Genomic DNA, 13,473 nt, shown 5'->3' with positions numbered 1-13,473 from the left:
GACAAATCAATAGGAAGTTTGTCGGTAATGAGCATTTCCCATAATTTGCCGACAATTAACGTTTAGTCGGAGTTTGGGTCTCGGTAATTTCCTTTTGTCGGAAATCAATCGGTAACTACCGTTAACAAATATCCTCGGAGTTATTTACCGGAAAGTGGTCGGATGAGTCCGATGAACTTTTGGAAAAATATTGCCGATAAATTTCCGACAAGCTAATATTTTCAAATAAAAAAAATATAAATAAAACACAATAATATTAAAATTATCAAATATACATTATAGATAAACAGATTAAATATAAAAGTTCTACACAAATTAAAACGAAAATAAGAATAAATCAGTAGTTATAATCTAATGAATTGGTGTATGTACTACGGTGTTTGTGTAGATGCAACGGTGGCCGTGATGGTGGAGGTGGAGTGATCAGCAATGGCGGTGGAAGGAGCTGCGGCAGTGACGGTGGCGGCACAAAGTCTTTAAACGGTGGTGTGGGGAAGTTTTAGGTGGTTTTCTGCAAAGAAAAAACAAATATTAAAAAACTAAAATAAAGAGAGATGGGAAAGACGAGATAAGGAGGAAAGGGAATAAGAGCACACCAACCGAGACCAAACTCGAAGAATCAGTAGCAACGGCTCCAGATATTACACTGGTAATGCTCCTCAACAAAATCACGTATCGGCAGAAATCAGTAGGCAGAGTGATCGCGAGGAGGCCAACCGGAGACACGAATCGAACAAGCCAGTTACATGTCGCTTTACGCCATTGAGCAAGAGATGATCTTCTCTTTGACAGAGATGTGGATAAAGGAGTAGATAAGAAAATAGAGATGTGTGGACATGAGAGACCCTTCCTTTTTTGTAACGACACATCTAGACCCTTCCTTTTTTGTAACGACACATCTAGACCCTTCAAAACTCGTTGTTTGGCCACGTGTTATGATTTTATACTGCCTTTCAAGATATAATTTTCAAATATAATTGGGAAAAAAAGGATTTGGGATCTCAATGAAATCAATTATCCATAAAATATTTTACCCGATAGAACTCCGACGAGCTTTTTGTGATGCCATACCGATAAGCAAATTGATTGTCGGGCTTTTGTATGTCTTGAGAAAATACCGGCAACATGTTCTCGGAACTTTCCAAGAAAACAAGTTCGTTGCAAAAAAAATTATTTCCGACAACATACCAACATTAAATTACGACAAAACACCGAGAACATTGGTTTATCGCAAAGTTCCGAGAATGTTCCGACTAAAGTTATTTGTCCTCGGAAAGTTATCAGAAACCCATCGTAAACTTACCGAGGAGAGTAGTAGTCAGTAAATGTCGTCGGCTTTGACGATGATTTCTTGTAGTGTAGCTTGGTTGAGAAATTTGGCCATGCTTGTGGATCCACTACCATTGCAATCAGGTCCTTGCAATCCGTCTCAAATCTCTGACATGTCGAGTGCTATAGCATGCTCTCCATTGCCCATCTTAAAGCTTCCAGTTCAGAGTGTAGTGATGTCTCACGCCTCCTTAGATACCTTGTCCCCATTAATTGGATCTTCCCTCTATCATCCTTCCACACCCATCCAATTCCACTGAATTGATCCGTAGAGGTCCATGAACCATCCACCATACAAATATTCTCCAAGTTTAAGGCTTGTGTGTCTTCACCCATTTGTGTCTGTGGAGGTGAAGGTATAGAATCCTTTGCATTGTACCATGCCTGGCATTCACTCTCTGCATATTTGACTAACTCCAAGGGGTCCCTATCTATACCTTTGAACAGCTTGTCGTTCCTCGCTTTCCAAATGTACCAAATTATCCAAGGATATGATCTATGTCATTTTCTGGTTCCATAATACTATTCTTCCTCCAAAAGAGATAGTCCATGTTGGTGTAGATGCTCGAAGTCGGGAAAGTCTGAGAGCTTGACGGTGTTGATGACAGTGCCCATGCTTGTACTGCCGGTGGGCATTCAAAAATCGCATGTCTGTTCAGGCTCTCAACATCTTGGGCAGTAATTATCACATCGCATATTGCGACGTACCAAATTCCTTGTGACTGCTACCTGCCCTGTAATTAGTTGCCATATAAGATGACAAATCTTTTGTGGTGCATTGACTTTCCAAGCAAAGGCTTGTAGTTTGGTTATGTTGGGCTCAACAACTTCTTTTTCCTCAACATCTCTCAGTATATTTGTAGCTACCCAATATCCAGATTTGACAGTATATTGTCCATTTTTGGTATAGCTACAGCAGAAAGTATCGCGTCGATGAGTTGGGCTTATGGCCAGACTCTGAATCATTGATATGTCTTCTTGGTCTATATACTGTTCCAATGCTCGAACATCCCACTCCTTTGATTCAAAATCAATAAGATTACTGACTGTCATCCTTTGATGTACTATTGGGGTTCTGGGGCGAGCCGGTCTTACTGGAATCGAGGGAATCCATGGATCTTGCCAAACATTAATTTCATATCCTGAGTGTACTTTACTCCTGATGCCCAAAAGTAATAGTTTCCTTGCCGCTATGATACTCGTCCACACATACGATGGGCTATCTACTGCACCGATCCGCAAAGGCAAACTCAACCGATAGTATCTTCTCCGGAGAACTCTCGCCACTAGTGAATCTGGGAATTGTACAGGACGCCAAAGTTGTTTCGCTAGAAGAGCAAGATTAAATTCATGGATCATGCGAAACCCAATACCTCCCTCCTCTCTAGGGGCACACATCTTCACCCATTTAGCCCAGTGGATCCCTCGTTTTGGAGGATTTGAACTCCACCAGAATTGTGCGATGGCACTCGCAAGGTTCTCACATATCTCCAACGGGAGCAAGAAACTGGACATGACATAAGTCGGAAGACTAACAAAATAGATTTTATTAGAATTTCTTTTCCACCTTTTGATAGCCATCTACCCGTCCATCCATTCAGTTTATGTAGTAGTTTACACTTGGATCCACTAATATCCTCTGGAATTCGTAAGTACGATCCCATTCCCCCTTCGTTTTGGATACCAAGTGTGTCCTTAATCAGCTGTCGATCATTTGCAGGAATCCTCTTAACAAAGAGTAATGAGGATTTCTCAAAGTTAATACATTGTCCTGATGCTTTCCCATATTTCATGACTACTTTCATAACTTCTTCACATTCACGGGGCTCCGCCTTACAAAAGAAAAGACTATCATCAGCAAAGAGAAGGTGTGATACCGAGGGGCTAGCGCGTGCGACTCGCATCCCCGTTATCTTTCATTGGTTCTCTGCATGATTAAGAAGGCTAACGAGCGCTTCCGTGCATAGAATAAATATGAAATGAGACAGAGGATCTCCTTGACGTAAACCTCTACCTGGGACAATATTTCCCCTTGGCTCTCCATTAAAGGTAGTTAATTCATTACTTACAAATGAGTCTATATTAATGCAATGCACCATTGCACATGAGATTATTCTACCATTAAATGATATTTTATCTATAGTATTTCAAAAAGCTATATTTTTGGAGTTTTCACACAAAACTTATTAATTTTTATAAGAATCACTTTATGTAATCTATTTTCCATAATTTTAAACCAATATGAATTCAATAAACACAATTATATTTACAAAATTTGTTATTAACTGATTCATTTGATATTTAAACCAGTAAGGCAGTGATTGAAAATTTCTGTAACTTCTTATTTCTACTGGAATTGCTCCTACATCAACAGAAAAAATAAACGTAAAGTATCGACAATACTTCAGTCAAAGGCAAAGAGTTCATCAATTTGTTCAGTGGTGCGATCGTCCAGATACCAAAGGAAATAGGTTTGTGGGCAAGACAATGTTGGTTCTACTACAAACAAGTGCATATGGACAGAAAGATCACACACATACATGGGAAGACTAAGGTTCCTGGCGAATGGTTCATTGGTCTTTAGAGTTTCGACAACGGTTGGAATCGCTGTGTCACTGCAAAAATTAGATGAACATGATGTTGCACTTGGATGAAAGTCTTGGGAGAGACAGAAGATTAGCTCGCAAGACTTCACGGTTGTTGTTATTCTCGTATGCGTCAACACAAACTTTCACGGTTTCAAGACATTCCAACTTGCCCAAGAAATGCCTCAACTGTTTAAGCTCTTGAAAAGAACCTCCATACTCTGAAATCTATAGCACCTTCACATGACATGTCGATAAACAACAAATTTCTTCCTCATCCTTTACCATTCTCCTCTTCTTATTCTTATGATCCTCAGGGCTGCAAGGGCATGCATCTCCGCATCTATTTGTTACTCTGTGCACAAGTCCCTGAAATCAGGAGAGACCAATTTGACATTGTATAATGGGAAACAACAACCACAACAGAAAACACAATATATTACTGAAAGAAAATACCTTGAAGACTAAAACGTGTAGATTTGGACAACTCTCGAGCAGATGAGGCATCGCTTGCCAACCATGTGCCTTGTCACTCTCGATAGATAAAGTAAGGAGGTTGTTGAACACGGGTATGGACTCACAGCAGAGATGAAACAACTGACATATATATATATGATCATCACATATAAGTTGCTAGCTCCACAAACCAAAAAAAAAAGAAAAGAAAATAGAAGAATAAATCTCTGACCTCAAGAGATTCAGGAGACAAGTGAAGGGTCGTAATGTTGCTTATACCCGCAACTAAACCTGTAATATCAGCAGATATACTTTCCGGCCGTCCATCATCATAATAACAATTATTGTCACAATCGTAATAATAAACATGCTCATTATAGACGCTTGAATCCCATAACATGGGATTCAGCCTGGCTTCGACGAGCATATCCAAATCGACAAAATCATACACGTTGGTGACATAACCAGAATAGTCAAGGAACACAAGACTTGGTGATTTAAAAAAAAAACAGTGGTGTCTTCGGTATCCGAAAGCTTAACAGTAATCACAAGCCACCTGAGGGATGCCCTTTCCACGAAAGATGCGCAGCATGGCAGAGGCCAACGATGAGTTTCAGTTATGAGTAAGTCTTCCAGGACAGGGCAGCCATCAAGGAGCCGACCATAGTTGGGCCCATCAAGCCAATTTGATAAGAGAGAAATCGATTTGAGCGCTGGAAGAAAAACACCATTGACTTCAAGAGCATATTCACCTGAGAGTGTGAGCTTCACCTGAGAGTGTGAGCTTCACCAGTGTGTTGCTCGTGAACAGCTCTCTCGATAGATAAACACCGTGACAGCAGAGATGAAACTTTCCATTTCCTTCTCATTACCTTCCCTCTTCAGATGTTTCGCCACTTTTTCCTTTCTTTTCCTCAGGGTTCCTCCCAAAGGAACCCTATCAACTTTCATAGGATCTGCTGCATCATCTGAATGTGTACTGGTGGCCTCTGGTGGGTTATCTGAAGGTTTGGGTTGTGGCCTGAGTGCATTGAGACGTGAAATGCCTATCTTTAGCATTTGTACTCAGTATGTAAGAGGTGCGCATCGATCGATGGGCGCTGGAGGTTGTCGATCGATGGCGTTCTCTTACTGTTGATCGATGGCAGTATCAGAATGTCGATCGATTTTGACATAAACAGGGCTGGGTGGATGTGGGTGTCTTGCTGCGAACTCCTCGTGAGCCAGGATCCTCACGGCATTACAAGATGCGGTTGACTCCGTAGATGTCATCGATCGATGCTCTGGAGAGCCTGTCGATCGATGTTCGATGTCCGGCGTCGATCTACACCAATGCGATCCGCCGATACTCATCGAACTTTCGCCTTCGAAATCTCCTTCTTGCAGATTCTCCTCCTTCACCACTTGCCAGAAATCATCATCTATGATGGCATTGACGTGGTGCTTCGTCACATCATCCCCTACCCCGCTTGTTAAGGCTTCTTGCCTCTTAACAGCTTCTCCTGTCTGAACAACCTTCATCTCCAGCTTCTTCACATGAGTGCTCAAAGTCTCAAACTTTGTGTTCAAGTTGGTGTAGACAGAGTCAATCTTCCCATTGAAGTCCACCGTCATGCGCTGCTGTCCCTCAAGAACCTTATCAAGCATCTCTTCAATCATGTTCTCTTGAGTAGGTGGTGGTGGCTTCTGGTAGTAGAAGTTTCCATAACCACTGTTGTTGATGTTGTAGTTGTTGATGTAGGGTTTCTGGTACTGCGAACTCTGGTTGAAATTTCCCCTCTGTCCATTGCCATAAGAGTTTCTGTTCCCACTCTGGTTTCCAGAACCTTGGAATCCAGTTCCACTAATGAAGTTCACATCTTCTTCTACCTCTGCTCTACCCTCTATGTCTACAGCCTCTGCATCCTCAACTAAGCAGACTTGCCTCATGAGAAGCTTGTGAACACTATCCAGCTTTGTCTTCACTTCATCCATCTGATCATTCCCAAGAATGGTTGCGAATCTCTTCTTCTCAAAGTCAGTGTTCTTGGTGCTGCTGCTGGATGCTAAGTTTTCAATAACTCTCACAGCCACTTATCGATTCCTGGTGTTGAAGTTCCCATTGCTGGAAGCATCAAGAGCCATCTGATATTGCACCACGATGCCTCTGTAGAAAGTACAGAGCAGTTGTACTTCATTGAATCCATGGTGTGGACAATCTCCCTGATAAGATTTGAATCTGATCCAGAAGCTTCTGAATTATTCTGCAGGCTCCTGAGTGAATGTGGCGATCTTGCTCCTCAAGTCTTCAGCACGCGCCTCATCAAAGAAGTTGCATAGCTGAAGGACGAATGGCTGATCTGTTGGTGTAGAACTGATCTGGACGGTTGTAATCAGCCAACGTTCTGGGTCGAGCAGCCTCATCTACAGGTAGAGTAGTGCTTGTAGTATCAGTATCAGACTCAGGGATTGCAGCCCCCTGAGCGTCTATCCTCTGACCTGCTGCATTACACATATGACCTTCCTGGTCATGCAGGTCTCCCTTCTCATCACGTACAAGTATCAAGGTCGCGACCATGTCTCGCGGCTCAGTATCGATCAATGTTCGGACTGAAGTATCAATCGACGTCGGATGGAAGATGTTGGTCGACGGAAGAAGAGTGTCTTTGGTCGATGGTGGTGAGTGATACCACTCAAATTACCACTCAAATTACCATAAAGAGTGATTTATTCTCTCTCAAATAAGAGGCCGAGTTGTAGTACTTAGGGATCGAATTCACAGGGAGCTAGGGAACCTAAGGATTCTAATATGATTTGTTAAGAAAAGATGTTTTAAGAGTTTTAAAAATAAATTGCAGTTTTATATTGAACAAGTGTTTGTTCAATAGTAGGTTTTTGGGGTTTTGGTGCTTAAAAAGGAAATAGCTAGACTTTTGGTTTTTATCCAGGAAAGTTGGAATTATAATCCTATAGATGCCTAATGAGTTGCATGCATGATAATGTAAAGCTCAACTATTTGATCAACAAGTCTTTCGGCTCTTGCGGGCATTGACTTGTTGTCTATTAACTAGATCTATGATCTCAACTCTCGTTATATTGATCTATAGAAAGTGTCGATCGATATTCCAATGGGCGTATCGATCGATACACCTTTTGCACCGTCGATCGATTATTCAAGAGTGATATCGATCGACGCGCTCTAGTCAAGCTTTATGCGCAGGTTGAATGAATGCTTATTAAGCTCACTAGATCAGCTCTCACCTTGCTTATAGCAAGAAACATAGCTCTATTAGAATGTTTTAAGGATGAGAATTAAGCTATTGCTTTTATCAATCAATCCAAGGGCAGGTTCTAGGTAGTTAATCTAGATACATGCATTAATGAACAATCCTAAAGATGATTATCACAACTCAGCGATCTATAGTTGGGGCTAATCCCTCCTAACCTAGTTAAACCCTAAAATCTAACAAGAGAACTACGCAGACATGGCTAAGCAATTCTTAGCAGCAGTTAAGTATAAAAACTTCATAGAATAATAATATAGATATCAATGGAGTTCCAATCGCAAATTATAACTTTGGATCTTCTCTCCTATCTATCAATAAAAAAAGAAACACAAAGAAAGCACACTTTGCCTCTAACATGGCGGCAAAACTTATATAATTAGGGTAAAAACTCGTCAGGGGCAATCTTGTAAAATAGTGAAATCTTGGGCTTCAAGTCGGCTGTGACCAAACGGGCTTCCTGCGCGCTTCGCTGTTGATCGACACCATGTCTTGTGTATCGATCGATTCTAGCTCTCCAATATCGACCGATAGTCGATCTCGAAGGTCATCTCGGGTGCTTGCTCCATATATCTCCAAAATGCTTCAAAATCATCACTTAACTCCAAAACATTCCTAATCTTATAAATATAATAAATAGACTCTATAATAATATAATTATTAGTAAAAACACCTATAAACTATGGATGAAAATGGGTCAAATACATAGTCTATCAACTCCTCCAGACTTACCCTTTTGCTTGTCCTCAGGCAAAACAAACAGGTAGTCTCTCTGAAAGAGGTTTAAAAAACAGCAGAGACTCACATGATTTAAAACTTAGAATCCTCACCTCTACAATATTGCAATCCACATCTAAGAAGCCCTAATCACAAAAGTACATCATACCATATCCTAGCTTAGCAACCAAATTCATCTAGCCAACAACTTAGCATAATCTTGTCTTTCTTTCCCCTCTACCAACCTCACTTCTTAGCATAAAATAAAAGTGAAGGCTTTACCTTGGGAGTATCGATCACAGGATTCTAGGATTTTCAAACAAGTATCTGGACCTGCAGGTAAACATTAGTTCATATCCTCTCTCTCTCTACTAATTTTCCCTCTTGGTCAAAGTATGCTTATATGCAAGATCACTAACCAAGATTGGACAGGCTTCCATGAATCAAGCCTTAATGGTGGTTGCCACCAAGTCCTGTTCACTTCTTTTTGACCTACACCTAGGATTATTTGTGAAGTAAGCCTCAATGGTTGTAGCCACCAAGTCATGTTCTAATCCTTTACCTATGAAATTCTTATGAAGCAAGCCTTAATGGTTGTAGCCACCAAGTCCTGTTCGAATCCCTTCCTAATAAATCTCTAATATAATAACAATTTTTTTTATATAATCTATATTTCGAAAATAGAGAGAGAAAGGGTGATAAATCTATATACACAAGGCTTTACCTTCCAGACTTGTTTGAAGAATCGGATCCCATGTATACCAAGCCCCAAGACAAGCAGTTGTGTCAGGTTTAGTGTTGGAGGTTAGCTTTGGTTCCTTCAAAACAATCTTAGCAAGAGTGGATAGTTGACAGGCTGATCCACTTTAGTATCTTTAGTACTATCTGCAATCAGTAAGTCTAGAATGGTGCTAAAGATTGATTAGATATCTAGCAAAAATCTATATGTTCATAATCCCCTTCTTGACTCAATAATAACTTAATTTGAAATTTTTTTCAATAAGACTAATAAGTAAATAAATATCAGTAAACCTCCCCCCAGACTTAAACTACACTGTCCCTAGTGAAAATTCAGTCGGAGTTATGGTTAAAAATAAATCATAAGGACTCAATGTAACAAGTATGAACGATATACCAGACCGGAATAGATGTCGACCGATGTAAGGATGTTGATGTCGGTCAACGAAGGTAAGGCAATGTCGATCGATGTCGACTTGTTCACGTCGGTCGATACATATGGCAATCGTCTACTCGGATCTTCTTTTTGTTTTTTTTATGACCTGCAATAATTAAAAACCAACATAAATAGTAAATTAATAAAAACTTAAAAAATATTACCTAATAGTGGGTTGCCACCCACTCAGCGGTTTGTTATAGTCATTTAGCTTGACTTTGGAGGTTTTTTGGCTAGTAGTGTTGAGAACTAGGACTTGTTGTAAAACAAGTATCCAACTTTGTCTGTGTGAATGAGCTAGCATGTTCAGGAAGACATATGTAGGCTGGTTCATCACTTGAAGCTCTTTCCAGAAGTCTTCTGATATCCTCGGTGTGAACAGGAATGGTGTGTCCATCTAGATCTCTGCAAATTCTCGATCATCTCTGTAGACTCTATACTCATCTTTCTCTTCCCAGTAGAATTTCCTGTTACCATAAAGGTCATAAGCTCTTTTGCCGAATTCTGGCTGTCTGGCGACCGTTGGGACGTCTATGTTGATCAATGGATGGGTTGTATGGTGAGATCATTGTTTGAAGCTGTTTTCTATGCCACCAGCTGTGTCATAGAACTCCTTTGTAGTCTTCTGTTCTTGGTTGCTGCGTTGATGCATGAACAGATTGTCTGCTCCATTGGCTGTTTGAAGTATATCTGCGATATCTTCTCGAGATACGTGTAATGTGCAGCCGTCTATGGCTTTTGCGTAGCCATTAGGTCCCGAAAAATACCAAATTTGTCTAGAGTTAGATACTAGTTATCTAATTTATCTTTTTAGCTTACAGTGGTTTTCGGTATTGGATGGTTGTCGATCGACGTGGTATTGTTGGTGTCGATCGATTGTTGAGGAAGCTTGTCGATCGATATCTGGTGGCGAGTGTCGATCGATTGAGTTCTTTCCCAAGCGCTTTTGCATGTTGAGCAGTTACTCGTCTGTGAAACTATCGTGTAGTTTATCTGCTCCTGGTGTGTAGGTTACTGTTTCTACTGCAAAGCTCTCGTGGTGGTGTTCATCTGCCCAACTACCAATTGAGTAGTCTCCATCTCGCACACGGTTGAAATTATTGTCGACCGATTTGTAGTAGGCAGTGTCGGTCGATGCTCGCTTTCGGCATCGTTGTTGAGGTTGAGTGTCGATTGATTCCGAGTAGTTAGATTCGTACTCGGCTCCACAGTGGCAAGCTGCAATGATTCCTGCATCATTGATTCTTTTGGAGATCGTCTGTGGCTTCTTGACTGGGATAGGGTCGTGCATTGTAGATCGATGCTCAGGAATTCCTGTCGATCGATTTGAGTAGGTGTATGTCGATCGATGTTCGGCGTCTGGCATCGATCGATACAAATGCGATCCGCCGAAACTCATCAAACTCTCTACCCCGAAATCACCTTCTTGCAGCTTCTCTTCCTTCACCACTTGCCAAAAATCATCCTAAATGATGGCATCCACGTGGTGTTTCATCACATCATCCCCTACTCCTCTTGTTGAGGCTTCTTCCCTCCTAACAGCATCTCCTGTCTGCACAACATGCATCTCCATCTTCTTCACATGAGTGTTCAAAGTCTCAAACTTTGTGTTCCGGTTGGTGTAGACAGAATCTATCTTCCCATTGAAGTCCACTGTCATTCGCTGTTGTGCCTCAAGAACCCGATCGAGCATCTCTTCAATCTTGCTCTCTTAAGTAGGCAGCGGTGGCTTCAGGTACTAGGAACTTCCATAATTCCTGTTGTTGCTGTAGTTGTTGTAGAGTTTCTGGTACTGTGAGTTTTGGTTGAAGTTACTCCTATTTCCACAGGAGTTTCTGTTTCCACCCTAGTTTCCAGAACCTTGGAATCCAGTTCCACCAATGTAGTTCACCTCTTCTTCATCTGCTCTACCCTCTACAGCTTCTGCATCTTCAACAAAGCTAACCTGCTTCCTGAGAAGCTTGTGAACACTGTCCAGTTTTGCCTTCACTTCATCCATCTGATCATTCGCAAGGATGGTGGCAGATCTTTTCCTCTCAAAATCAATGTTCTTGGTGCTGTTGCTGGATGCTAGGTTTTCAATCACCTTGACTGCCTCCTCTGGATCCCTGGTATTGTAGTTTCCATTGCTGGAAGCATCAAGAGCCATCTGGTACTGCACCGCGATGCCTACTGAGTAGTTGTACTTCATAGAATCCGTGGTGTGGACAGTCTCTCAGGTAAGACTTGAATCTGATCCAAGGTCCTTTGAATGATTCTGCAGGCTCCTGAGTGAATGTAGCAATCTTCCTCCTCAAGTCTTTAGCACGCGCCTCATCAAAGAAATTGCATAAGAATGCATTCTTGATGTCGCTCAGAAATCAGATCCTCGTACCTCTCTAGATGGTCCATAGGATATTCGTGGGATAATCCATGGTAGGGTAGCTGTCCCACAAGCGTGTAGTACTGCGCTTTCAACTAAAAATCCCTATCAATGGTGGGAGGAAGGATAGCTGATCTGTTGGTGTAGTATTGATCTGGACGGTTGTAGTCATCCAACGTCTTGGGTTGCGCAGCCTCATCTACAGGTAAAGTAGTACCTGTAGCAGTAGCATCAGGCTCACGGATTGCAGCCCCCTGAGCATCAATTCTCTGACCTGCTGCATTACGCAGATGAGCCTCCTAACGCAGATGACCCTCCTGGTCATGCAGGTCTCCATTGTTGTCGCGTACAAGTATCAAAGGCGCAAGCATACCTCGCGGCTCAGTATCGATTGATGTCCGAGATGAAATATCGATCGAGGTCGGATGAAGGATGTCGGTCGACGGAAGGTGAGTGTTGTCGGTCGACAGTGGTGAGCGAGTATCGGTCGACGGGACTGGGGTCTGGGTCGACGGTGGTTGAGCGCAATCGAGCGACACAGAAGTGTTGTTGTCGGTCGATAAGGAGCGCGCTTCCTTGCGGATCGAGCGTTCCAAACTTGCAGGATCTGGTGAGAATAAGTTGAGTTTCCTTGTTGTTCCTGGTAGTGCTGGGCATGTACCTGAAAATCTAAAAAAAAAAATAATTTATGAGTAGTTCTCTTGTTAGATTTAAGGGTTTAAATAGGTTAGGAGAGATTAGCCCCAACTATAGATTGCTGAGTTGTGATAATCATCTTTAGGATTGTTCATTAATACATGTGTCTAGATTAGCTACCTAGAACCTGCCCTTGGATTGATTGATAAAAGCCATAGCTTAATTCTCATCCTGAAAACATTCTAATAGAGCTAGGTTTCTTGCTATGAGAAAGGGGAGAGCTGATCTAGTGAGCTTAGTAAGCATTCATTCAACCTGTGCATAAAGCTTGATTAGAGCGCGTTGATCGATATCACACTTGAATAATCAATCGACGGTGGAAAAGGTGTATCGATCGATACGCCCATTGGAATATCGATCGACACTTTCTATAGATCAATATAACGAGAGTTGAGATCATAGATCTAGTTAATAGACAACAAGTCAATGCCCGCAAGAGCCGAAAGACTTGTTTATCAAATAGTTGAGCTTTACATTATCATGCATGCAACTCATTAGGCATCTATAGGATTATAATTCCAACTTTCCTGAATAAAAACCCTAAGTCTAGCAATTTCCTTTTTAAGCACCAAAACCCAAAAACCTGCTATTGAACAAACACTTGTTTAATATAAAACTCCAATTTACTTTTAAAACTCTTAAAACATCTTTCCTTAACAAATCATATTAGAATCCCTTGGTTCCCTAGCTCCCTGTGAATTCGATCCCTAAGTACTACAACTCGACCTCTTATTTGAGAGAGTATAAATCACTTCTTAGGGTAATTTGAGTGGTATCAGCTTTCTGCGCCCTTCGCTGTCGATCGATACACAGATGTGAGTATCGATCGATTCTTACTCTCCAATATCGACCGATTGTTGAGCTCGATGGTCATCTCGGGTTCTTGCTCCA

At 41.5% G+C, this 13,473-nt stretch overlaps 2 protein-coding genes across 3 annotated transcripts; both read right to left on the bottom strand.

The window, feature by feature from the left end:
• Positions 1–237: 237 nt before the first annotated feature.
• Positions 238–1,419, bottom strand: LOC106397911. 2 transcript variants are annotated; one of them, XM_048766068.1, is made up of 4 exons: positions 1,304–1,419; positions 1,035–1,137; positions 597–906; positions 238–511 (listed from the first exon to the last, which is right to left on the bottom strand). In XM_048766068.1, the coding sequence occupies exons 1-4, from the start codon at positions 1,402–1,404 to the stop codon at positions 477–479; spliced, it is 549 nt and encodes a 182-aa protein (XP_048622025.1). In that variant the 5' UTR covers positions 1,405–1,419; the 3' UTR covers positions 238–476. The 2 variants fall into 2 exon arrangements, with proteins under 2 accessions (XP_048622025.1, XP_048622026.1); XM_048766069.1 differs by having other exon boundaries at positions 601–906.
• Positions 1,420–3,953: 2,534 nt separating this feature from the next.
• On the bottom strand, positions 3,954–6,857 carry LOC125591594 (F-box/LRR-repeat protein At1g48400-like). Its single transcript, XM_048766067.1, has 2 exons — positions 6,849–6,857; positions 3,954–4,142 (listed from the first exon to the last, which is right to left on the bottom strand). Exons 1-2 carry the CDS (start codon positions 6,855–6,857, stop codon positions 3,954–3,956), a joined length of 198 nt encoding a protein of 65 aa, XP_048622024.1.
• Positions 6,858–13,473: the final 6,616 nt, after the last annotated feature.

Source organism: Brassica napus, chromosome C8 (genome assembly GCF_020379485.1).
Source record: "Brassica napus cultivar Da-Ae chromosome C8, Da-Ae, whole genome shotgun sequence".
Lineage (NCBI taxonomy): Eukaryota > Viridiplantae > Streptophyta > Magnoliopsida > Brassicales > Brassicaceae > Brassica > Brassica napus.
Note: the sequence above shows the minus strand (reverse complement) of the source record. Positions and strands in the feature narration are given on the sequence as shown.

Excerpts from the sequence above, each read along its gene's own strand:
- LOC106397911 (XM_048766068.1), bottom strand. The coding sequence starts at position 1,404 with ATGGTAGTGGATCCACAAGCATGGCCAAATTTCTCAACCAAGCTACAC. Across the intron at positions 907-1,034 it reads GCTCGTCGGAGTTCTATCGG|GGTCTAGATGTGTCGTTACA; the intron begins GTAAAATATTTT and ends CGAGTTTTGAAG. Across the intron at positions 512-596 it reads TTCGAGTTTGGTCTCGGTTG|AAAACCACCTAAAACTTCCC; the intron begins GTGTGCTCTTAT and ends TTTTCTTTGCAG.